Source organism: Seriola lalandi, unplaced genomic scaffold (genome assembly GCF_002814215.2).
Source record: "Seriola lalandi dorsalis isolate HSWRI2012SDOR001 ecotype SW California unplaced genomic scaffold, Sedor1 jcf7180002054944, whole genome shotgun sequence".
NCBI classification, from domain to species: Eukaryota; Metazoa; Chordata; class Actinopteri; order Carangiformes; family Carangidae; genus Seriola; species Seriola lalandi.
Window position 1 is genome coordinate 390,619 of NW_019525495.1, and position 26,787 is coordinate 417,405.

At 40.0% G+C, this 26,787-nt stretch overlaps 2 protein-coding genes across 3 annotated transcripts in view; both read right to left on the reverse strand.

Annotated features, from left to right (window-relative positions):
- Positions 1 to 1,202: 1,202 nt before the first annotated feature.
- On the reverse strand, positions 1,203 to 18,230 carry sack1fa (scaffolding CK1 anchoring protein Fa). Its single transcript, XM_023393817.2, has 5 exons — positions 17,661 to 18,230; positions 10,049 to 10,216; positions 7,272 to 7,393; positions 3,385 to 4,184; positions 1,203 to 1,892 (listed from the first exon to the last, which is right to left on the reverse strand). Exons 1-5 carry the CDS (start codon positions 18,132 to 18,134, stop codon positions 1,843 to 1,845), a joined length of 1,614 nt encoding a protein of 537 aa, XP_023249585.1. The 5' UTR covers positions 18,135 to 18,230; the 3' UTR covers positions 1,203 to 1,842.
- A 2,595-nt stretch (positions 18,231 to 20,825) lies between these two features.
- Positions 20,826 to 26,787, reverse strand: part of grap2a (GRB2 related adaptor protein 2a) — a 15,894-nt gene continuing 9,932 nt past the window's right edge. The window contains exons 5-8 of one of the 2 annotated variants that reach the window (XM_023393827.2): positions 24,081 to 24,270; positions 23,177 to 23,269; positions 22,233 to 22,295; positions 20,826 to 21,590 (exon numbers count right to left, since the gene is read on the reverse strand). In XM_023393827.2, the coding sequence (XP_023249595.1) occupies positions 21,411 to 21,590; positions 22,233 to 22,295; positions 23,177 to 23,269; positions 24,081 to 24,270 (526 nt within the window). In that variant the 3' untranslated portion in view covers positions 20,826 to 21,410. Of the gene's footprint in view, positions 21,591 to 22,178; positions 22,296 to 23,176; positions 23,270 to 24,080; positions 24,271 to 26,787 lie in introns of both variants that reach the window. The other variant, XM_023393826.2, reaches the window with a different exon arrangement.

A 26,787-nucleotide genomic window follows, 5' to 3' on the forward strand; every position in this document is an offset into this window, starting at 1 on the left:
CAGTGAAGGTGTGAGTTATTGACTCACCTGTGGAAAACAAACCTCCTCAGGTGTCTTTAAAGGACACGACATCAGCTGATGTGTTGACGTTTCTGTACCTCTTCATTGTTTGATGTCCTGCACACGTCACTGCTGTTTGACTAAAAATAATTATGTTTCCTTTCTTCTCACCTTATTAAAATGAAGTCCATAAACTGGACCTCTAGATTTGATTGAGGTGACTACGAGGTCGAATAAACAATAAATATATGTCATTACTCCAAACCAAACAGAGAAATATTTTGTTATGTTTAATGCAGACCATGCACAATAGGAAATATATTCTTCTTGCTTGTCTGCAGTGCATGATGGGATGTGTCTAGAAGTTGACTGGAGTCCACCTGTAGGAAACTGAACTGATCGGATGGGGTTTAGAAAGACACACACTCGTGTGTATGAGGCCCTACACTTCACGCTGCATGTCAGGACCAATGAACTCCAGTGAACTCCCTGGAGACCTCTGTTAGAAAACTGTGAGTCAGAGATCAGAGTGAAACTTCCCAGTGGCCTCAGTAATTGTGAAATGCAAGACGTTTGGAACTACCAGGAACCACCAAGACCAGGTCTGGCCAAACTGAGGTACCAGGCAAAATGTGAACCCAAAAGTCACTTAAACAGACTTGAAACAGAGGCGCTCTGGTCTTGTCTGCTGCATTAGAGCATTCTGGACGGGAGATTAACTGTTGTGCTGAGCTGCATGTTGGTAAAGAAGTAGGTAAAGGTTTGCAGAAGTGAAACCTGTTTAGAAAAATGTGAGTTTCAAAAAAAAGAAAACTGGGCAGTGGGTCAGTATTTTCAACTATTAGTACATAACGATGTTTAAGACTTTTTAATACCTTAATTCCCATTAATTACAACTGCTTACTCCAATGCCCTGGACTTATGACACTGGGCATACTGCCAGTGGACCTCTACATCAGACCTTATGTCTTCATAATTTAATCAACAGACCAGGAACAGTTTCTACTGAGCTGCAGAAAATTCATCTGCTCACTGAACCTTTTCATAAGATACTTGACTTGCTGGAAAACCACTTACAATTTATTTGACATTTAATCACACAAACCATTTATTTATTTATTCATTTATTATTATTAATAAAAAAAAACATCTTTTCAAATTTCATATATCTACAAAAATGTGATGATTTGTTGATCAAGTGGTTCTGAAGGATTCACATTTTAATCTCTTCCAGTTTCACCTGGATGAAAACAAAAGGCCAAAGTGCGAACACATGAAGCACGACTGTCGACACTCTACATTATTCACAGCCTGTACAACCCACTCTGAACACTTACTCTGTTACCAAGGGTCCCTGTAAAGTGAAACTCAGGGGCAAAGGCACAACTGATCACTTTTCCTGTCTCCGTAGCAACCACAGGCGTGACGTAATCCACCCACACCACCTGGGTGGCATCGCGGCCCCTCAGTGGTGTTAGGGTTTAAGCACACAAGTGTAAAACATAAAAACAACACTGTATTAATAATTTAATACAAAAAAACATAGAAAAACAAAATAATGGCAATGAAAATCTCCCATCAGCCCTTTGGCTACTAGGTGAGATTGTATGGAGTTATTCCTCACATGATTAGTTAAACATCTCTTTGGTGCAGAGTCCCATAATGCACCAGCAGAGGACTTTCAGCCAGACCACAGCAGTACAACAGGCCGAAGATGAGGGCGTCTTGTAAAGTGACATGACTTAGTTTCAGTGAGGTTACACTGACTCAGCTGTTGCATAATGTTTAACCATCAGATCCCCCAGCTGATCTTTATCACTCTGACGACAGACAGTTTTGATCTCATGACTGGATGCAGTTCTTCTTCTGGTGCCGTCGCCGGCTTTTGAATCCTGTTCAAATGAAGACACAGATTGATTAAAAGGTTTATATTTAGGTATATAAGAAGATATATTTGTGGTTTTAAGAACCTAAAACCATCTCAGTGTAGTTTTACATCTCCTCTCTCACTTCTCTGTGGAGCTCTAGTAACAACAGGTCGGGAGCCAATCAGAAGAGAGGAGGCTCGGAGCCTCTCTTCTGATTGGCTAACTGTTTTCTGAGTGATCCAATAAAAATACAGCAGATTTCAGGAAAACACTTAAAGAAACCAAATCCTGTAAGGTTGGGTGGTGGGTCCAGGTGGGTGTCCTGAAAGCTGGTTTTAAGGCTCAGTTTCTGAATACAGGCTGTGTGCATCTCTCAGTGGACTGAGGCTTTGATACTTTCACAGTATTAATATAGAACCTAGATCTGCTTTATAACCAAACAACACATGTAAAATATACCTTTATACCATATGGACCTTTAATATCAGTTAAACCAGCAATAACTGCTTTTGTTTTTTTTTCCCCAGAGGAGACAAGTTGCAAACACAGCAGTGAGATATCGGCAGTTACAGAGCAACATGACTATTCGTTGGGAGTCATATTTGTGTCACCTGATGAATCTCAGTCCAATATCCCCTCTCTTTCTTTCAGCTCTGTGTTTGGTCTCCACCAGCTCCTGAGGGAAATATCTGGCTCTTTAGCTGCTAAATGCTCCACTGTGTTCACCAGCTGCTCTCTGACTGTGTCTGTCTGCTGTTTGCTGCTGAGCAGGTAGAGGACAGTGGCTTTTTCTTTTTTTTTTTTTTTTAAAACAGCTGTTAAAACTGCTGCTGCTGCTACAGGAAACGACTCTCTGACAATCATTTCATAAATTGTAAAAATATTGATTATAGCTACTTTTAACACCAAATGAATTTTGTCTGCAGCTCTGAGTATCATAAATGTTCAAATTCTGATTGGGTGAGTTGAATGTTTTCCCCACACTCATTGTCTGATTTGATATGTCCTTTATATCGTGTGTGTAGAAACCTTCCTCTAGTATGATGAGCTTTTAGACATTTTTTAAAAATATGTCTACATGGAATATTTCGACATTTTGGAAAATACTCTCTTGGAGAGTTATTTGAAAGGACTGATACCACCCTCATGTCTGAATGGAAATGGCAGCTGTTTAGCTTAGCACCATAATTATAATAACAATAATTCTTTTTTGCAGCCTGACAGTCACTAGAGCTGAAATGATTAGTTGGTTAATCAGTTATTTGATCGATAGAAAATTAATCACCAACTGATCTGAAAATAGTTGAAAAGATTTCCCCTGATTTAAACCGTCATTTTCAGGTTTTGGACAGTTGTAACTAACTTCCACCATTTTTGGACATTTTATCAACCAAATAATTAATGGAATAATTAAGAAAATACTCTGCAGATGTAATAATGAAAAGTCGTTAGCTGCAGCAATGATTCGGATTACAATATGGAAAAAGTGAAATGATAGAAATGTTTGAAGACGTACCGTCTTCGTCTGGTGTGTTGATTGTCAGCAGAGACACACTCCGCTGAATGACCTTTGACGGCTTCTTGGTTTTGGATTTCAGTGGACCTGGTTTCTCAATGATCTCAAACGAATCCTCCAGCTCATTTCCTGCAATGCCGTTGGTCTCTGGCACTTTGGAGGTGGGCGAGGGACTGTGAGGAGTGACCACACCTTCCTCTATAGTTTCTGTGCTCTGATTGGCCCCTCTGCCTTTTAGGAAGTGCCTGAAGGAGCTGCGCTGTTTCTTCGCTCCGGGCGACTGGTTCTTCTTCAAACCTCCCTTTCCGTCCTCATCCTCCTCCTCTGAAGGTGAACCAGGTCTCTGCGGGGCGATTCGGTCCACCTGCACCTTTCCATTCTTGCTGGCATGAAAGTAGCTGCTCTGCAGGCCGTTCCTCTGGTTCAGCCCACCAACAAGCGAGTCCCTGGGACTCGACAAGTCTTGTAGGGAGCCTGTGAGGCCCATACTATTCCCAAAAACCAGAGAGTACTTAGGATTGTGGTATTTATGTGCAGGCACCTTCAGATCAATCCGTTTGGAGTCCCCCACCGGCACTTGAAAGCGAGACGTGGGGACGGGAGGAGGTAAGATTTTCTCCACCTTTGGCTTCCTGATGGGTGAAGTGATCGGCGGCTTGGTGATGTTGAACTCCCTGTAGAGGTCGACCTGCTCAGACACGGCGTACAGCTCCCTGAAGTCGTTGTCGAAGAAGTCCACGATCTGTCCCGACATCACCGTGATTGCGTTCCTGTCCATCCGAGACGAACTCCAGGTGAAGCTGCAGGAGAAAAGACAGTAAACCAACCCATGAAGGTCAACTCGTGTTAGAAATAAAACATCTTTTAAAAAGAATAGTTCAACAATTTGGGAAATGTGCTTATTCACTTTCCTGCTGAGTTAGTTGAGAGGACTGATCCCACACTCAGACTGTATCTGCACATAAATATGAAGCTCCTGCCACCTAGCTTAGCTTAGCTTAGCATAAAGACTGGAAACAATACAAAAGGTATCAACATCCACCTACCAGCTCTAAAGTTCATTAATTAACACGTGGTCTGATGATTTTCACATTAAAAGTCTCGTCATAAAGGAAAGCCAAACTTTCTGGAGGGCGTGTTGTATTGTTCATGATAGGTTAGCATCATTTAGGGGGGAAAAGGCAAAGTGGAGCGCCTGGCCTGACTCTTGCTATACTACTGGTTGAATTAGCGCTGTAGAATTTATCAAGGTAACAGTTTAATATGGCAGGAGTCAGAAATGAAAGCTGTCTCTAATATAAAGGCCTGATTCTCTCTGACACTTTGGTAAACAAAGGACGTGGCCCCTATTTATGGAAAAAGGCAGCGGTTCCCAACATTTTCCAACTCAAGGCGCACTTGAGAATATTACAAATGTTGGCGGCCCACATCCAACCCTGAAACAATACAGAGGCCAAATAATGAATTGCCAGAGCACTTAATAAACGATGGTAATGATCGAACGTCCAGCACTGAACTGAAACCAGGGGAGGCTTTAATTCTTCCTGTTGCTAACCATCTGCCGATTTTGATGCTCTAGTTTTTGCCATGGATATAATCTTTTAGTGCTCAATCAGACTGGGATAGCAAACAAGTATACAGTTTTTAAAGATTTTTAATGTTTTTAAAGATTATTTCATTTTAAAACATTTAAAAATGTTATTTAAATTTACATTTTTTTTATAATTACATCTTTTCACCAAAACTGTACTGATTTGTCAGCCCACTTGCAATACCTTCGCAGGTTGGGAACCACTGGTATAGGGTGTTTATTAGTGAACTTTAGAGATTTGAAGCGGGTTTAATTTCTTGGGAATACGCCAGGCTAGCTTCCCCCCTTGTTTTCAGTCTTTATGCTAAGCTAAGCTAAGCTAAGATAACCAGCTGCTTCATATCAAGAATGGCATCAATCTCACTTAACCACAGCAAGAAAGAATCAGCAGATTTACCAACATTTTGAACTACTCTTGAAAAGTGTCTTCATGCTTTATAGTGCAACTTTTGTTTTGTGACCACATGTACAGTCGTTTACAGCATTATGTAGTGTGGCAGCCACATGCAGCAGGAAGAGTTTGTACAGGTTATGAAAACTTGACATTTCTTCATGTAAACTTGAGTCATAACGAAGTCTCGCCTGAGTCAAAACATGTCTGTGCTCATTTCACTTGGCACGAATCAGTCGTTCCAGTTTTGACTTTAGTGATCCACGACTGTTCCGGAGGAAAACTGAACACTGCTTCACCCCAGATGTGGTCACTCATGTGGATTACCACATGGACTCTGACCTGACTGGTAGAAGTCAGTGGCAGATGAGACAGATGGCGTGTGGACAGGTCAGTCACTATTCAAAACATTTAAAATCTGGTTATTTTTGCAGGGAGTCTGGTTCAAGTGTTTGTCAGTATCAAGTAAAGATACAGTCTGGATACAAACATTTGATAAACAGTTTATAATCCACTATAATTCAGTCATGAGCAGATATAAGGACATTTTTAGGGTTCATTAATGCTCAGTATTTGTCAGTATTATAACTTTACCTATAAAAACACATTTTTACAGAGATTATACACAGATTACTAACACTATGTTTTAGTGTTGTCAACATATGTTTAGACAGCAGCCTGCACAGTTCTTAACAAAAACATTAGTAAACTCTTGTATACGTGCTTCCAACTGCACATATATACAATGTGTATATACTGCTTATAAATGCTAAATCCAGGGGACTTAAAGTGTTGCTGAGTTTCCGTACACAAGAATTTCTTCCAAACATTCAGTACAAATTTAAGAATAACGTGTATTAAAGGTCCCACATTGTATAAAGGTAGATGTCCATGTGTTGTTTGATTATAGATCAGGTCTGGGTTCTATATTAATACTGTGAAAGTATCAAAGCCTCAGTCCACAGAGAAATGCACACAGCCTGTATTCAGAAACTGAGCCTTAAAACCAGCCGTCAGGACTTCTGGAACTTTGTGATGTCACAACAAAGCAGTGATCGCTCTCAGTCATGCCCCAAGCCCCGCCCACTGGGACCCACCATCCAACCTTGCGGGATTTGGCTTCTCTGAGTGTTTACCTGAAACCTGCTATATTTTATTAGATCACTCAGAGCCTCCTCTCTTCTGATTGGCTCAGTGACCTGTTGGATCTTTAGAGATTTTTTTAGTTGATTATAAGTTTAGCAATAACAGGAGCCCTTATATATAAACATTTGTGTAATAATAACCACCTTGTTATGGTATTTCCCTACTACATTTTAAATATAACACAAGCAAATATATGTAAAACACCTACTCCACGCATCACTTGACCACAGGTGACGTTATTCCTGCACTAATGTCTGTCTGTCTACACATTTGATGGGAGTGTAAGGGTTAACAGACGTATAGTGTAGTAATTATTTCTCTGAACCTGGTTAATCAAGTAAGCACTTAAAAAGATTTTCGCCTCTGCGTCATAATCTTACACACATTTTACACGTCTGCCTCAATCAGTGACCATAATGGCTTATGGTTGATTTGTTACAATAGATTAAAGAGCAGGTCCAACAAAAGAGAAAGAGAAAGTGCTTTAAAAAGCATTCCAGTCATTCAACAAGTTCATTATGCTTCACAAAGTCATTAGTGTGCTGGCCTGACTTTCTATTATGTTGTAACTGCTGTCCAGGTCTGTGTTGTGTTTAATCATGAATTGTTAGGGACATTATGCAACAGTTGGTGCATAATTATAAAATATATATATATACACAGTTATAATCAAAAAAACACATGGACATCTACCTTTATACAATATGAGAGCTTTAAAAAGTGTGATTGGCTGAAATGGGTGAATCATTCAGAGCTCACCTGTAAGACCCGAACATGACTTTCTCTCCATCCACCAGCATGTATTTGGAGCACAAGGAGCCGGGCAGTTTTCCAAAGGACAGGGCCAGCCCAGCCCCTCTCACCATCCGCACACGGAGGTTCTGTAAAGAAAACACCCGCTTGATTACACACTTCACCTGGCTTAGCATCGCACAGGTAGAACCAGGTAAACACACTCAGCCACAACTATCAAAAAGAGCAACGATGTATCATGCACGACTGGTTGATTTAAGGCGACGCCAAGTCAAACGGCGCTGTCACACCTTGCGACATAAAGTCAACTTTCTCATGAAATATAGGACAAAACCCAAACCCTTTAGCCACATGTGTTTGCTTACAGGGAAGAGAAACAAGAGGAAAAGGAGACGTTAATACAGAGTAGACACACAGGGCGGAGGCTTCCCTCTGCCGTGGAGGTGCAGCATCGAGTTACACTCTTTGGATCCGTGCTCAGAATCTATGAATGTTCATTTGTGAGAAATAAGAGTAACAGAGCTCAGTGCTCTGAAAAGGCCTTTCACAGCCTTATCAACTGACACCACAGGAGCCAGTTACTCCAGTGCTCCAGTTAAACTAGACTGCAGCTACAAAACTCTGCGTACAGCAGATAAGGCTGGGTACTGTGTCCCAGAGGAGATAGGATGACAGTCCTGCTCAGTGCGCTGCTGTTCGCTCTGCATCCAGACCAGCACTTACTGTCATTCCTCAGGTTCTGCAGCTCAGTATTAAATGTTAATTCATAAAAGTAAGACGATGACATAACGAGATAACGATGCGAGCTATTAATGTCACCTGAGTCATGGCTTGGAAGGGTGTTAAGTGATCTCAAGACTGTGTTGTAAGGCCTCCATTATATTGGCCTGTGGACGTGTACGCGGACACCTGTGGACACCGTGGACACGTAGTTGTTTTAATGTATACGCCGCATGGAAGGTGCGTTTCAAAGATGCATAGTAGATTGTCGTGTACGTATTCCGCGCATTCGCACTATGAGTCAAATCAAAATGGGGACATCCATGCAAGAGGAGCTGTGCGTCTGTTGTACGAACTGTTGAGGTGATGTTGATGTTTGTTTTCCAGCTCATGCATAGTTCATTCAAACAACTGGCACAGGCCAACTTTCTCAAGGAAAAGATAAAACTAGGGCTGCACAAATGTTAGCAAAAATGCAACATGACCAAGTGCAATATCCAAGTCGCAGGAGCTGCCATTTTTTTGTTAAAAAGGTAATTGAAGCGCTGTGGTGCTACAGAGACGCCTCCGCCTATAAATCATATTCTGCTGACGTAAAAGGAAAATGTTTGTTTGGTACAGTCACCAACAAAAATCATATCATCATTTTCAGAATTTTTTCTGTGAAAATATAATGCAATGGCAATTCAACTGAAATCGTGACTCATAGCGCGATATGAAAGCAATTGCAACATGATTTTTTTTCTTTTGGGCATACGGTTCAGTCCTAGATAAAACCCTTTAGCTACGTCTTTACTTAAAGGGAAGAGAAACAGAAAGTAAGAAAAGGAAACGTAAATGCTGAGTAGACACACCAAGGCCTCTTCTCCACCAAAACCCGCTAAGACCCACTAACATCAGGATTTTGTCGACAGCGGAAAGGGGTTCAATGGGCATTCACACTTTGGTCAAATGACTCAAATGCTATCGGCATTGACGTAAATACAACACCTGGGTGAACACGCCAAGTTTTGCCTCTTTTCCTGCTGTAATGTCAAACACTGTAAACACACCTGTCACCTGTGCAGCGCGCTGCTGCAGAGCTGCTGCAGAGCTGCTGCAGAGCTGCTGCAGGCCCAAAATACGTTTTAAACACACAATCACCGATTGAAGTGTCTCACACGAGGCTCCGTCACTGACAGGAGCTCCAACCTGAGGATGAGACGCAACTGACTTTCTCCCCTGCGTGTGTGTGTGTTACTGTAACTGCACTTGTGTGTGTCCTCAGAAAAGGCAAACTCGACCGACAGTGTAAAAGCAGTCAATCAAGCTTTTTTTTTTGCTGGATTACCCATGTTTAATAAACCTGCCTTCTTATTTTTGATGTAAAAACAGTGTATGGGAGGAGGCTTTCCTTGAGAGTTGTTGAGATGGGACTAACAAGGTTTTAACAACCCCACATGAGCTTAAAGACCTGGAATTCCCCTCTAGCCAGTGAGAACTGAAGAAGCCTTTCAGGTTAGAGAACCTCAAACAAGTCAGCGTTCCTTCATACAGCTCTTAGAGACACCATGATCACCATGGAGACCGAGAATCTGAGTAGACAACGTCTCCCTAATGAATGAAAGGGCTAACTAGGATTTCCACAACCTGGCAACCAAAAAGTTGTCCTTATTAATGAAATATAACTTTATCTATAAAGTATTAGTAAATCATTAATGAACCATTCATTGATTACAGCCTTTATGAATGGTGCCTTATCAGAAAGTGGCAGTCATTTATCTATACAACAGAACTATTTAATTAGCTCATTTACTGTCACGTTTTAACGGGTCGACCAGATCAAACACGTCTGCGCTCATATTGTCTCTTTCCTAAACAGGCTGACATATGATACACAACGTGCTTTAATCCGTGATAATCATTTCATTGTCTGCTGCAGGAGAGCAGTGACCCACTGAGGCGCTTCAAACTTCCCATGTTCATTTGCTCTTTGTGTATTGTGTGAGCGAGCGAGCGAGCGAGCCTCCTCCTCCCTCTGTGCAAGCGCTCTCCCTCCAATGTTTGCTGAGCTCAGTCCTCACCCGCAGATGCGCCGCGTTGATCTGCAGCCGAGCGCACATATCCAGGAAGTGGGGCACTCCTTTGGCCTCCAGCACAACGTAGACAGCCACCCCGCGCCGTGTAGAGGCATCCAGCAGGTCCTGGAGGATCTGCAGGTCTGTGAGGAGGTCCATGACTATGGCAACCACCTGGGAAACACAGAGAGATTGAAGTCCAGCCAGGCAGAGAGAGACAGCAGCACCGACAGAGACATTTACTCAAGTGGAAAATTGAGATACTTGAACTTTACTTCGAGGATTTCCCTTTCATGCTACTTTACACTTCTACTCACTACAGAGAAACAGAGAAATACTTTTTTTGCTGAAGTTAGTTCACAGATGAAGATTTAAGATCGACAATGATGATGATCTAATCAAACAGGAAGCATTTTAATTAAACCAGTCATTCTCAACTCTCTCTGTGAGACATGCGTCCACAGCCCCTGTCTTCTTCATTAATTTGACCTATTTTCAATATCTGCCTTTTGAGCCAGTTTCAGCTGCAGCCATAATCTGTTTAAACCATTTATCCAGTAGTTCTAGTTACTATAGTACTATTACAACTTCTCCTTTGCTTCCTAACTACTTCCTGTGTGGTGAAGTGTTACCAGGCACAAACGCATACGATGTCACCAAAGTACGCATCCCTGCATGTTATTATCTATTTAGTTTGGTTTTTTTTTGTTTGTTTTTTTACTGTTGCGTTAAACCCAATTCTCCTGGTCTCTGTCATCCACAATAGACCTATACTTTTTTATATTATTACACTGGTTTCCTACTGTATTTCCTATGATTTTTTTTTTTTTTGCATTGTCCAGTAGTAAAACTCCTGTAGCCTACTGATCTTAAAAAGTGTATAATAACTACTCTCTGATCTGCCGGAGTAGTTTTCCTGATTTCTTCCTAAATGTGCCGTGTTAACAGTGGTCAGATTGTTTTGCTGACACAACAATCAGTCACTTTATTTGTCCCAGTGGGACAATGAGTATGCAGCAGCGCGGTATACTGTAAGCATCTAGCACACATAAAAACATCAAAAACACCGGGCACATAAATACAACACCAAGACCAAGAGATAAAGGTCAATAAGTTCATAAAAAACAGGCAGTTCGTTAGTCGACAATAAAAAGAAACGTCTAGCTTTTCCTTCTAGAATTTATGAGGGAGATGGCAGAGGGTATAAAAGAGTGTTTGAGTAACGATCCTGTAGAGATGTGATTTACTATGTTGTAAGGCCATTATGAAGGTTTTTGCATAAAAATATAACTCAAGAATATCTGTAATGCTGCCATTTTATTAGCTAAATGGCTAAAATAGCTAAATACACAAAATTCAACAGTCTATCCCTGAATTCCTGAATTATAAATTCAAATATCATTGTTTTTAATCATATTGTTTTTAATGATCTGAAAACAAAAAGTAAATAAATAAAAAATACAAGTAACCCTGAATGGGACTGGAGCAACTATAATTTAAAATCTAATTTAAAAATAAATTGTTAAAGTTTGCAACTCAACCAGCAATAGAAGTAAAATGTTACTTGCACATTAATGCATCAGTAATAATCCACTAGCATAACATATCATGGTACAACAATCACAGTGGGAGCTTTTCATGAATTATATTTTTGCCTTTAATACTTTAAGGACCTTTAATACCTACTTCAGCGAGTACTACACTCCTATAACAAATGTAGCAGAAATACCAGACAGTGCAAATTCAGACTCTCTCTCCTCTCATTGGTTCGTTTTCCTGGTGAAGATCACCGAGCTGTACGCACGTCACCGATGACATCACACCTCACGATTTCTGGGTGACCGAGTTAAGATTCACGTCTCGGTACGCAAACACAACTGCTGCAACATTAAAACCAATGAAACCTTTCCAACACTCCCACTGCCAGCGAACACAAAGGCACATAACAGGTGAGCACATCGCCCGCAGTCGAGGCAACAGTTGATGCTTCCGTGGAACTTGTTTTTCCAGGTGATTAAAAACAAATGTCACGCCAGAGAGTCTCAACACAGTCCAGCAACAGCTGCAATTAACATGGACTGCTTAATTAATTAAACAGCAGTGTCTAAGTGTTCAGGGCCATTACATCGGCCCGTCACAAGACACAAGACATGGCACATATACAGGACACGTATCAGTCTACTTTCAGTGCAGCTTTACTACTGTCTATCTTCTTAAACACACATGAGTGTGTTTTACAGCCCCACTGGGCTTTTATATCTCATGTGAGATCATGTGAGGGTTTTTCCATTTCCTTATTGCAGCACTGCTTGTACATGTTTGGGCCTGATCCAAAAGTTTCTCAGCAGAGAGAGAGAGAGCTCCATGTGTGTACAATCTGAAACTACATTGATGATAAAAGTAAAAAGCTAAACAGCTAAAAAAAAATCTGTCATTTGTAATTTTAGTTTTATAGATTTTTTGAATACCCGATCATCCTTAAAGAGTACGTCATGTTGAGAGCTAATAAAAACAAATGAAATGGTGAAAGCTGTTATATTGACATTTAAGGTGTATTAATTGATTTCCAAACGTCAAGCATGCACTGAGTTACACGAAGAAAAACATTCCACCTTCACAGTGTCCAGTAAGGGGGCGGGGCCTCAGTGGCTCACCTGCTAGAGAGCGTATCACATGGGCCTTGTCCTAACCGCAGCGGCCGTGGGTTCGAGTCCGACCCACGGCGTTTTGCTGCATGTCCCCTCTCTCTCTCTCCCTGATCTTGCTGTCTATCTCTCACTGTACTGTCAGAATAAAGGCCAAAAATGCCCAAAACAAAGTGTCCGCTAGCTGCCGGCAGCCTCTGAGCTGCTCACTGAATTAAATTCATCATTCACTCTTCTGACACTTTCTTTATCCGTGATGCACTTACACAGAAACATGACAAAGTCAGTTTGCTGGAAATGAAAGCTAGCTCAGCTACGTTTTCATAGCCTAGCCTGTTAGCTTAGCTTCTCCTCTGAACGGATGTTTCCAATGTGGCTTCCTTTACTCGACACAAGTCAGTAAATGAAATCAAAACGCAAACTACTTGTGTTCATTCACCTGCTGCTTAATGCTACGCTACTTACAACCTGCTACACCCATGTAACGGTCTAATATTACTGAGCTGGATGTTTGTCTGAGGCTGCGTCATATTCTCAACATGAAGAAGCTGTTCATAAAGTCAGCCTAACATTTGATCATGAGATCATAGGAGACTGATCTATGGAAACTTGTCACCGTAGGAACAGTGGTTACATAACCTTAGAAACTGAACCGCGTGTGTGCACCATAGGTGTCCCTGTGGTACTTAAACAAATAGCACTACACCTCTGCTCTGAGCCTTGTTAAGATACTGCCGTAGTGCTCTGCTTTACTCTGCTTGGTTTCAAAGAGATAAAAACATGATCATCTCACTCAACCGGCAAAAGTTTTCATTGATTTCTTTTCATTGCAAACATAAGACTGTAAGAAATATGAGATCCTAAGACTGTCTGTGGATTTAACACCTGCTTTTACTCTTGAAAGTAGTTGAATGAGAAGCACGATTCTCCACCTGGCCTGAAAACGTTTTCTGCTCAATCCACAGCTCATCATCACATAAATGACACTGCCGGGGTTCGTCTCTCGATCTGAGATAATCATCTCTAATAGAATCAATTTCTGCCTCCAGAATTAGCACATCTGTACGAGTGTGTGTGTTTCTGTAGTTATAGGAGCGGCAATTTGAACTCCCGAAATGCACAAGTATTCTCTCAAGCACTGGGCAGGCTGTCATGAGTAGATGAGGGGTGTAATCTCAGCATATGAGCAGCTAATTAAACTGTCAAGGCTCGGAGGCTACTGTAAATAGATAATGAAGAGAATCAACATATGTCATCAAGTACGTTCAGTTGACTAACCAGCCCCACAGTCACAGGTCGCCCTTGTTTAATCCCCGTCTTGTATCTGTGCGCATCCTTTTTGTCCATTATGACTCTCCATCCAGACCAAAACAGCAATATCTTCCCCTAAAACAGCTCCACAAAAATATATATGGAATAAAAATAATATGGAAGTATAAAAACAAATAAAAAGAATAAAAAAACAAACACTTTGCCCCTATTGCCTTTGCATTTTATTTATTTATTTATTTATATATTTCTCTTCTCTACATTTTTTAATTAAATCATTCATTTCCTTTATTTCTTTATTTATTCGTGTTTATATTTCCACATTTATTTTCTTCATCTCCTTCTTTTACCGATTTATTCTTTTTTTATGGCACTCCTATGATTCCATACTCCACAGCTGCATCGCCACAAAAAACCATTCCACATCCACTTAAATGCCCTTTGTGTAGGGAAACACTACAGTATCCCCAGTAAAGTGATCATTAACAATATCATTATATTATGACGGATATAAACCTAGCTATAGTCTAGTTTTCCTTTCATCCGTTTACCATCCTCCTCACCTCAAAAAGAGAAACGGTGCTTTCTGTGCCAGTTAGAACAAAACGTGTCTCCTCAGCCTCTGGTGCCAAACATCAAGCCAAGCACAAGTTAACATTCCCCTCTTTAGCTTTTTTTTTTTTTCCCATACCCAGCAGGTTAACCACTCAGCGGGAATCTCTGAGTGGGCGAGGGAGAAATTAAGAAGAAGAGGCTTGGCTGCAGGATCGAGGGGGAGGCTTGAACGAGTCTTTATTTTCCTGCTGCAAGTCCTGATGTGCAGCTGACATTTAGAGCAGCCCGACCTTCAACGTCTGCACCACGTGTGACTCGGCTTGTTAAAACCTGCAAACGGCTGATCCCGTCGCGGTTTTTAGATTTTATTACTGATGCCGTGGGCTTGGCGAGCCCTTCCCTGGAAAATTGATCTGATTCGCTATAGGTTCTTGCAGATGTTGAGTATAGATGCAGAACAGCGCCTAGGGATAATCCTGTACCTGATTTCACTGCATTCTGTTGAACAGCACATAGTAATTAATCAAACAGACACCATCACAGTTTGACTGTGGGACGAGCTGCAGTTTTTAATTTCTTTATCCTCTAGAAGATAAATTGATTTTATTTGAACAAAGACATGTTACCTGTTAAGAATTGGTACATTTTCAAGATTTACAATGACTTACCAGTTTATTAGGTACACCTTGCTCAAACTAATGAGGTCTAATCCTGTAATAACTCCTCCTTCACCTCCATGTTCAGTTTGCATTAGAGTCATTTCAGAGGTGCTGATTCATGTTTAAGATCATTATGGAAGATGTGGTTGGGGTGCTGTTGAATTGCACTGAGTAATACTAATATTTTCTCCCTCTAGGGTTCAGTACAGTGGACCGTGAAAATGAAAATTTGGAGTAATAACTCTTAACTGTCACTTTTATTTTCACTTCCACATTTATAGCAGAGATGACTGGATTGGTCCAAACTTGTAGAAACTTGTCTGAGGTTAATGACAGACTCGTCGTAAATAGTTTCTGAAGTTATCTGGGTTTAAATCAATAGAATAACTGTGTTAAAAATAAATATGACAAATATAAGCCAAGCTGTGTTCCACTGTTACGTATGACATCAATTCAGTAATACTGTTTGTTAGTTTTTAATCACAGTTTGCCGGGAATCATTAATTATGTCAACAGAATTTTATAAAATGATGACAAGATACAGTATGACCAAATCTCAGACTTTTCCTTTGAATGATCTATGTTTTTAGTCTAAAGCTGCAGCGAACATCACTTCATGACGTCCTAACTGACTAATCTCGCAATTATTTTGTCAATTAACCGATTCATTTTTTTGTCTGTAAAACTATTTGTTCATCACATCTTCATAAAGCAGCATCTTTCAGTTTACTGTTTCATCCAAAGACGCACATTTCAGAAGAACAGACGAAAAGAAAGACCGCAACTAATGATGAAACTTTTTTGTCCATAAAATGTCAGGAAATGTGAAAAACATAATTTCCCACAAAACATTTGAGTTTAGTATCATATACGACAAAGAAAAGCATTACCTATTCATGCTGGAGAAGCTGGAGCCAGCAAATATTAAACATTTTTGCTTAAAAATAAAAAGCTATTACTACATTATCTATAGTAGTTTCTGATCTCTAAAGAAAAGCAGCAAATATTCACAATTTCAAAGGTGGAAGAAGCAAATGTTTGATATTTTTACTTAAATTATTAATAAATTGTTCTCTCATGTCGACACTGACATTCTGATGACTATTCAATTAAGAGCATCAGCAACATAACAATAATGTGTTTGTATGACCTTTGTTTGTGGTTTGGAAATAAATCTAATCCACAGTATGTGTGGATCAATTACCGAACAGGGCCTGCGGGGAACAAGCCTAGGGGCCATAAGGCTCAGGGGCCTCTGGGCTACGGGGGCCACAGCCTCTCTATCAAGTGACATTTATTGTTTCTTGTCAATGAAAATGACTGTAAAGAGACAGAAAGTGACCACAAAAGCCTTTTACAAATCTGTGCCCCTGGACTGATTGTCTCATAATGCGTCCATGGCAACATTCATGTTCCACAGTATATTTTCTTTGGATTGAAATAAATCCTTTGCATTAATTTCAACTATGATTTAAAACAGGCTCTTGTCTCCTCCACACACACAGGACACAAGTAGAGTGACAGTAATCGCTTTCAGCCTTGAGGTCTTTGTCTCTTTCACTGGTGAAGGTGAGTAACAGTCACATGATCACCTGTAGCCAATCATTTTGAATATTTCAAAACTATTATTCAGGTGCGGGCCAAGTAGGTCAGGGCCTGGTTTTCTTTCTCTGTAAGGACAAGAGGCCAGTTATTTTCCGGCAGCAGTGTGATGAATGTGTTTCTGTAACACAGCCTGGAGACTTCAGGTCGTCATCTCTGAAGGAGAGTTTACACACAAACTCAGGCTTTTGGGATTTAGATTTGACTTGTTTGTCAAACTGCCTTTAATCTGTAAATCTACCTGCATTAATCTTATCAGGTGAAAACCGTTCTGTCTGACTCTCACTTCAGCAAAGTTTGATATAAATGATACTGTAGGGAAGCATTATTGATTGTTTTCTTAAATATCAATTAAGTGTTTGACCCAAACATTTAATTGTTATTTTAAAATTCTAAAATGTCCAGTGTCATGAGATGACTTACTCCAAAACCCAACAATGTTCATTTTAATGTCATGAAATAAAAAGGAAAAAAGTTGAATAAAAGATGCTGGAAAGAGTAAATGTTGAGTGAACCAGGATTTGTCACAGAGTCCCTAAACTACTGGGCACAGGCAGAAAAATGAATGAAATTAGAAATAAAACCTTCTGGACTGATTTGGGTTTTTTGCAGTGTCAGTTTTCTTTTGACATGAGAATAGCGAACTAGTTTACTTGTTTGTTAAACATTTTTAAGAGGTTTTGGATGATTTGAGTCTTTTCTTTGTTACATCTGATTGTGAACTGAACACATTTGGATGTTGGACTTTGAGTCTAATAAAACAGGTGATTTGTTTTATTCGTTTTCAGCATCTTGACCAAGTTTCTCTATTTTCTGGTTATTGATTGATTCACCAATCGATGATGAAGATAATCGTTAGCTGCAGCCCTGAAGTGAAGCTGGAGTTACCTTGTGTGATTCCTGGATCAGTCTCCTCACCACCTGCTTGATGTGCGGCCCGGGCTCTTTGGGCGGATGGGTGTACACGGACACCCGGGTCACGCCCTTGTAGAGGCCGCTGCTGCCGGGCCAGCCGATGTCCAGAGACGGGACCTCCGTGTCGGACATCTGGGGCCAGTAGGTGGAGTGGACCCCGGAGTCCGCGCTGGAGGACTCCTTGGACTTCTCATGCTCCGCGGACTCGGAGTCGCTGTCCGTGTCGTACTCTTGAAAGGTTTTCCGGATGGACTTCACCTCCCTGGCGGAGAGGAAGTCCTTGATGTTGTCCTCTTTGAGTCGCATCTTGAAGGCACCGTCCCCGTTCCTCAGCAGCTGCTCCAGCGCCGCCCGCTGCTCCTCGCTGTAGTAAAACGCGGGTTTGGACTCCGGGATCTTCTCGTTGACGTGGTCGTCGTCCATGCACACCAGCTGGGACTCCGCCATGGCCGATACAAGTTCCCCCCGCAAGTCGCTCCTGGTTCACCGGGGCCGCTGCTCTGCAACACCGTTCTACCTGTGCAGACAGGTAAGTTCTCAGGCGACACCGCGCGTGCCTCAGGTGGCAGCAGGGGGCGGAGCCTGGCAAAGCTGCTCATATTATTAGAGAATTTCCTGTTACACAACTCTCAAAATAAAGTTTTCGATGTTGAAAGTTTGTCTACTGCTATTTTCAAACTGCCACACTGTAAAAATATTCCATTACAAGTAAAGTTAAAGTAAAAGTATAATCAGTAAAATGTACTTAAAGTATCAAAAGTTAATGTTCTCAATGCAGAAAAATGACCCCTTATTGTTAATTATATCATTAGATTCTATAATTAGCTGGTCAAGGTGGAACTCTAGTAAAGGATCTGAATCCATCTTCCACCACTACAAACTACAGAGAAGCACAAATGAGCCAGATGTCCCAGGAGGCAACTTTGAATCTGACCCAGGTCAGATCCTACAAACAAGGCAGATTAAAACATCAACAAATGATGCAGGAGATGGAGGTGATGAAGAGACAGGGGGAGCAAAGTAAAACAGCCCTGGTGATAAAATCCCCCTGTAATGACTTGCACACATGCAATATGTGAATTAACTAAAAACAGCAGCAGGCTTTTCACAATAAATGTCAGAGAAACAGAGAGGAAATTTCCAAGTGCCAAAAAAGGTTTTATTGATGCAATGTTTTGACCTCAAAGGTTTTGATGAAGACCTTTGCAAAGGTATCTGACTTTAAATACAATTTCAATGCAAAAGTCTTCATCAAAACATCAATAAAACAACAAAAAAAAAATTTGGAGAGCGTGCAAACTTTGTTGTGGGAACTTGTGTGCTGCTTTCTCTGCAGCACCTGTATGTGCTGCACATTGTTCACATTCTTGCTCAGAATAATCAGTTTACATGTAAACTGGATTTAGAGGACATCATGTGAACCTGATTTTGTCAGAGTCTGCAGACTGTCCAGCTGCATGTGTGTTCAGCTGCACACAGTAGAAAACTGACTGAACAGAGGTGAGAGTTTAAAAATTAACCTGCTTGATGAAAGTGGAGCAGAACTCACCAATTCATCATTGAAAGCAGTATAACCAGTCAGTAGTTAATGACTAAAACTGGTGTGGTAACGTGAACATTTACCCAACATGAAATATTTGAAAACATCCTATAGGTACATCATATTAAGAGCGTGGCTGTGGCTCAGCATAACCGCAACACTTTAAATGTCAGCTCCTTGACATCCAAGCTCTAATGGGTCCTATAAAAGCACAATATAATAATTAGTCCCTTTACCATCAGTCACATGCAAATATTTCATGTTAGACAGGTTTTATTGACATCTAACAGCAGCAGATAAGAAAGATGCTGTTTGTATGTAGTGAGTGTGAGGACAGCGACCGTGGTTAGTGACTGTAAAATGTTTGATAAAAGGCTGTTTGATTTGCAGCTTCCTGGACAGCTGTGTACAACCCAAACCCACACTATTTCCTGTCCCTTCCTGCATTTGGCCTCACCACGTGAGCATCACCGGGCAGATCTGACTGCACCAATAGTACCTGCAGAAATCCCGTAGTTAATAAATATCAAGGTACCATAGAAATATAGCACAGCACAAACAACTACTGTGGTTTACAGGAAATTACCATAAAGGACAATAAACCTTACTGCTGACCACCACAAACACAGGAAGTCCCTGAAACAATACTCTATAAATACATAGATAAGATTTATCTAACATCAACTATGAACAGTATGTACACTCAGTGACCACTTTATTAGGTACAACTGTTTAGTCTAATGCAAATCAATACAGCTGTTACGCATTAAATCTACGTGAATGATGATTCAGTTTTTGTTGACACTGTCTTAAACGAGACATTCGTACTGGACTGCTTCAAATTCAGAGGTGTTTCTAATATTCTACCTCCCTCATGTATGTAAATGGGAAGGACTTTGCTTCTAGGAAACTGATGTACACTGACATCTTTGTATGGACAACTTTCACTTAACTGCTACATAATTTCTTCTTTTTTTTTTCTTTTTTTTTTACTCAAATATAACAAATATTTTCCTCATAAGTATCAAGTTGTCTAAGACCTAAACACCAGCTAATTCTTTTGTAGATTATGTGTTTGTGATGTGTACACAACAGAGTTACCGTTGTAAATAAATATGACAGCAGTAAGCGAGACAGCTTGCAGGCATTTTTTCTGTTTAATTTGAGTTGTGCTTTCTTCCAACAACACCTGTGCAATATTTAACAGTGCAGAGATTTTATTCAGTTTTTGGGTAATTAACTTGCAAAAGTCAGTGACAAATTAATTCTGCTTTCTGTGAGGCTCCAGCAGTTCAACTAAAGCTACATCCTTTAGTGACTGCAACCCCTTTAATCTGGAGTAGGCTCCAGATTAGTGCAACTTTTATTTTGAAGGCCACCTCTCCTTACTTCTGCTTTTACTTTATAGCTGCCATCCTGCAACTGGACAACCCTGTGAGTCTATAAATAAATTTCAGTCTTCCAGAGAAATGTCAGAATAAAAGAATGCAGTGGCTTGTAGGAAACAAAAATATCTTGAAGGAAGATAAAAGCAGGAAGTCCATATTAAAATCCTCAGAAAGACTTTGTCAGAGTTTGCATTAAATTTAAACATAAAATCAGCGGTAAAAAAAATCATTTTATTTCCATATCAGTGAGGAAGTTACATGTCTATGTGAAGCATTTAAATTTTTTGGGCAATGTACTGATTTTTTTTATACAAACTTTTTTTGTGGTATAAAATATGACTACACTTACAGCATGAGCAGAAACAGCGGATTCATGAGCAGACTGGCCAAAGAGCATTTTGATATTAGAATTGAATCCCTGCTGACAGACATGCCCTAATAGAGATGATAAAACATTCCTCAGTGAGATCTGCAGCAGTTCCTGTGAGCCAGTTAAACATATGAAAGGTTTTAGGACATGCCTTTGATCCTTTGTGAATAACTGAGGCATAGCATGTCCAATAAAACCTGAATGAGCACCGCACTGAGTGGCAGCATATATATGAATACGCTAAATGACTCGCAGTCATTTGGGCCCTGGCATGTTGATGAAGTGCCAACATGCGATGCAGAGATTAGATGAGTCACTGACTGCTCAGTGTTTATGTTCAAAAAGACACATTCGGGGCTGCTGCACCTGCAGAGCGAGTCTGTGAATGTGCGCCGGCATAGTAAGTGCGTCGCCTGGGTGTTTTCTCACAGCTGTATTGTGTAGTTTGCAGGAAACAGCCCGGTTTTCCCCCGCAGCCTCCCTTTCCACCACGATGCGTCCGAGCGATCCAGCACTTCGATGACATCTCCAGCGCAGAAACCGAGTTCATCATCTTCCTCTGCAGTGAAGTCGTACAGCGCCTTCACCTGCACTGCAGACGGCCTCTGTGGGCGAAAACCGAACGCTGATCAATACCTGACATTGTTTACCTTCATTTATAATAGTAAAAACATTTTAGTAGATAAAAATGTCCTCAAATTACAAATCGCTATCCAAAGTTACTCATTTGAGTTGTTAATTTATTTAAATGTTTCCCTCTAATTTTTAATTTGTGCCTTTGAAATATTAAAACATGCTCTCATTTTGCTTATTTGCTTATAAAGACTGTAACCTTTTATTATATTAAACATATATAGTATAGTATAGTATAGTATTTCACTATCATTGTACAGTGTATATTAGCACATTGTGTATAGTTTTATCTTTAGTCTCTATTCTACTTTTATATTATTCTATTTATGCCTTTTTGAAAGTAATTACAAGAAAACAAAGAAGAGGAATAAGGCATGAATAATTGGATTTGAGGACCTAAAATGCCCCAAAATTATCCAAAAATCTGGACCACTGCTTAATGATAAAACAAGTCAACTGACAGAAAATGTATCACTTGCAGCCCTGCTTTGGACTGCTTCAACCAAAATCCCAGAACAGACTGTTTTTCCTCAGCAGAGGGGAAAGGACAGCAGGCTGACCTGAGGCAGAGGCATGGTTTCAGATGTGCGACGGGGAGGATATGCAGAACTCACGGGGCTGTTTCTTCCTGTGTGGCCGATGGTGTGAGCACGCTCCTCCAGACCCACTCTCTTAGCCTGGAAGAAGAAGAAAAACACTCCACTTTATGTTTATGCTTGCACTTATAGCTGAGTGTAAACTAAAACTGATAGCACAAAAATGATATAATCAATATAATGGTACACAGCAGTGATGGTGTTGCTTCTGCAGTTGCCAGTAGTTAATTATTATTTTTAACAGATATTTTGAAATCCACAGTGAGCTGGAACACCTAAACGCCACGTATTGTGATTGAGAGTGTGTGAAAACTAGTTAGCAAGTGAGCGGAGAAGTTATGGTGTAATGGATACACAAAAAAAGAAATGTTTTCAAAAGTTAGCTAAGAGTGATTGATGAACGCTTGAAATAATTAAAAGTAATGAATTAACGGGTGAAATAGTTGGCTAAAAGTTATGGTTAAATTGTCAGCTAAAAGTAATAGTTATTAAATAGTTAGCTAAAATGGCTGAAATTGTAAGCTAAGCTAATTGCTACTTGGAATGCTACAGTGACTTACTATCGGAAAGTGAGGAGACAGACCAGCCTGGCCGAGGCTAGCTAGTTAGCATGTAGAAGAAAAGAAGTGATAGAAATGGGGCAAAACAAGAGTCAACATCCAACGTTAATGCTATTGTTGGCTATGTAGCAATAGCAAAAACTGACATAGGTCCTTTAAATAGTTAGCTAGTTATTGATAAACAGTTGGAACAGTTAAAAGTAATGGATAAACAGCTGAAATAGTTCAAAGTAATCACTAAATAGTTGAAACATCTCGTTTCTGCCACTCCAAGAGTTAGCGTTAGGAACATGGGACGTGACTTCTATGACGGTCCTTAGTTGATCTGACAGGGCAGAGGGGGAACATCAGACTGACAAATGTTGCAAAGCGGTTGTTTTTTTTTATATAAAGAGAGTGTACCAGCTGGCTGTGAGGCTGGTCTGAAGCTCTGCGTGGTGTAGCAGCAATCGCTGCAGCTGATTGATGTTGTTCAGGCAAACTTCCCCTCTTCAACTATGGGACGGAAACATACAGGAAGTAGATAACATCGCACTGAAGAATCAAAATAGGTGCATCAGGAACTACAGTAGAATAATTAACACAACAACCGTCATTTCTATTTATATGCCAACGAATCAAACATTTTTCATGATGTGTACAAACCGAGGCAGTAAAGTAACTGGAACAAATAGAAAACATTCACATAAATAACCAACTAAATTAGAAATTAAATCAAGCACAAGAAATGGACAAATTAATAAAAAAATAAGATAAAACAACACAACACATCAAATAAAACTATATAAACACCACAAACAAATGGGTTGTGCATAAAAGTGAAACATGGACACAAAAAACATAAATTATAGATGGGTAATTGTGACATGCAGATAATAGTATATTTTCTAAAATATGAAATACACTCCTTACGCCTAAAAAGGTTTTACGCTGTGTTTGACATTATCTGCTTCAAGACAATAAAAATTATTTAGATATAAAAGAACAACATTTATACATTTTGAATGAGTTTTGACTTTGGTCTCCCATTTATTTTAATACCTATAAATTCACATGTAAATATTCTGGTGTTGGCTATTTAGGCATGTATACACATGCCCTGCTACTGAATCCTTTTAGCAATATTTAACCATTTTAATTATTTAAGTAGATCTACACGTAAAATGGTCCCCCTATTATGATAAAAATGTTAAATTAGAGTTTTCTAAGCACAAATATAAAAAATCCACTGGTTCAAGCTTCATAATTTTGAATATTTTCTGTTTTTCTTTGTTTTCTATAATAGTATAGTAGTATAACCTCGTACCGACTGGGCCACAGAGGGACTCCTGTTGGGCATGCTGCCATCGTTGAGGTAGATCTCCCTGGTCTTAGAGATGGAGGTGGTCTTGTAGAACTCCACCAGCTTGTTTAGGGAAGTGAACTTCTCAGACCACAGGAAGTACTGGCCTTTGTTGTCTTTCAGCACTTTGAAGTGCTGAACGTCACTCTCATGTCTGAGAGAAAGGAATCAGAATCAGAACAATTTTATTAGATGGGCTTACCACCTGTTTTATGCACATTTTTTGTGCATTAAAAACGAGAGGAAACACTGGAAATTCAAAAAAATCTTGAAATGTTGCAAAAAAGTTTTTATGAGGTGGAAAAGTTGATGTAAAAGCAAAATGGTGAACACTACTTAACCATTCATTTTAACTATTTGAACTGTTTATCCAGTACTTTTAGCTAACTGTTCAAACAGTTAGCTAGCTGTTTAAACTGTTAGCTAACTGTTTCAAGTGCTAGCTAACTGTTTAAACTGTTTATCCATTATGAATCAAATGTAAATGAATGCATGTTTCCTTCCATGCAAATACGTGAAGTTGGTTTATTGAGTAAAACAGCTGGCGGTGTAAATTCTCTAGTTCCTGATATTTGTAGTGCATGTATGAGCAGGTCAATGCTAAGCCCAACCCTACTCCAAACCAACAGCCGTGGTTTCACACGTGTAGAGCAATTTAGGTTTCCGGCACAGATTAGGCAGCTATAGACATTAAACCCACAAGACAGTATAATTAAAGGAGCCAGTGAAACCAAGAACAGTGAAAAACGATGTAGAGAAATTGATGGAAATATGACGTTTATGTCTGTCTCATGTATTACTTTGAGGAAATCAGCAGCTGCAGCAGAGAAGAAGCTGCTGATTGGATGTACCTGCCCGGCAACCACAGCAAATGTCCTAAATCGAACATACCTGCCATGTTGCGTGACCTGCAGGTGCATGGTGCATGCTAAAATACAGACGGTGGATCCTTCAACTGTGACTGAGAACTGGCAGAGAAGCTGGATTTAGAGAAGATTACGGATGGTGATGTTCAGACAGGTGTGTGCAGCACTGTACAGCATCAACAATTACTACTATCTCTGCTTTTTCTACTGCTTTACTCTGCTGTTACTTCTACAAGAAGCAGCAGCTGTTTGATTTATGTAGCTTCATATTGCTGCCTAAAGTCTATGGACAATCCTGCTCCTCTAAGCATATCCATCCACACCAGATCCACCCCTTTGCACTTTAACTTAAGAGTGTAAATATGTGCAAGTGTTAGAGTACTAACTCCTTCGTAGCTTTATCATTTGGGTAACTGCCTGCCTGTAGAGATCTGATCATGATAACTGGGTGGTTCCTGGTATTTTACTTGCATGGCTGATGATCCAAGAAAGTTTTGATTTGACTGTGAACGAGGACTGACTCATTGGGTGACACGATTGCTAAAATGTCCTTCCTCAAATTCACACTCATGAGTTTCCTCAATGTTCTTGGTCACAGAGTCACTGTGCTCAGAAAATGGCTGGGTTTTGTCTATTTCAGTGCGCAGGTACCTGAAGGCCCCCACCTTTTCCACCACCTTTTAACTGAACAACTAGTGACTCCCTGTTTCCCTCATTCCTGGATTCCTGGACTGTTTCCTCAACTGGATTGTCCTCTGCTGGTCAATGCAGAAAACTACAACACCGGTTTACTAGACAGCAATAACTGCCATCCTGGTAGTGATAACTGAGGTCCTCAGCACCTACCAGGGCCTTTAATGGATGCGGATTTACTGTGATGTTTGGATATAATACACACAGTTGATAATAATGTTCCTTTTCTGTCTTGTATGTATAAACTCTCCAATAACATATAAAATGGCCTCCACCAGTAGTAGATGCATTAACATGTTAGCAGTGCTTTAATGTAGCTGGACATAGTGGAGAAAATTATAACTACAGTATTTCATATACTGTTGGGTGTATTCCAGAGCATTGCATTGTGTTTTATTTAACTGATAATATGTTTTCTATGTAAATCTACAAAGTAAACAGTGAATCAAGCCGTCAGATAAATGAAGAGTAAAGTCCAATATTTGTAAATGTAGCAGATGAGATGTATAAAGAGGCATAAAATGGAAATACAAGAATACTCTCAAAACACTCAAAGAAAGCAGTTAAATAAACTCATAATTGTAATTAAATACAGCACAGTAGTCAATTAATCGATTAGTGGACAGAAAAATTAAGCAACTATTTTGATTTTGATCAAATAATAATTTCAGTCTTTTTTGCCACATGATAATAAAGTGAATATCTTTGGATGCTGGTCAGACAAAAAGAGATGCTTGAAGACGTCACCTTTGGACTGTGAGATATTACATCAGAGGTTTTTCATTATTTTCTGGCATTCTGCAGACAGAACGATTCATTCAAGTAAACGTCATTGTCCTAGGAATAATTGTCTTGGGCACATAAAGGATAAAAACACCATTGAAACATGAAAGAGACATTAGACTACATTTGACATTGACAACACAATGGTTTAAAAATAAACTCTAAGAATCCTACATGCAACAATCCAACCGCTACATGCTACAAGAGGTCTGATTTACACTTTGGCCCCAGAGGCTTCTTCTCAATGGCAGCGATTCATATTCAGAGAAGACGGGATGCTGAGAGTCTGCAATGATTTTTTTTTGCTTGTTTTATGACTGTCTGCTCGT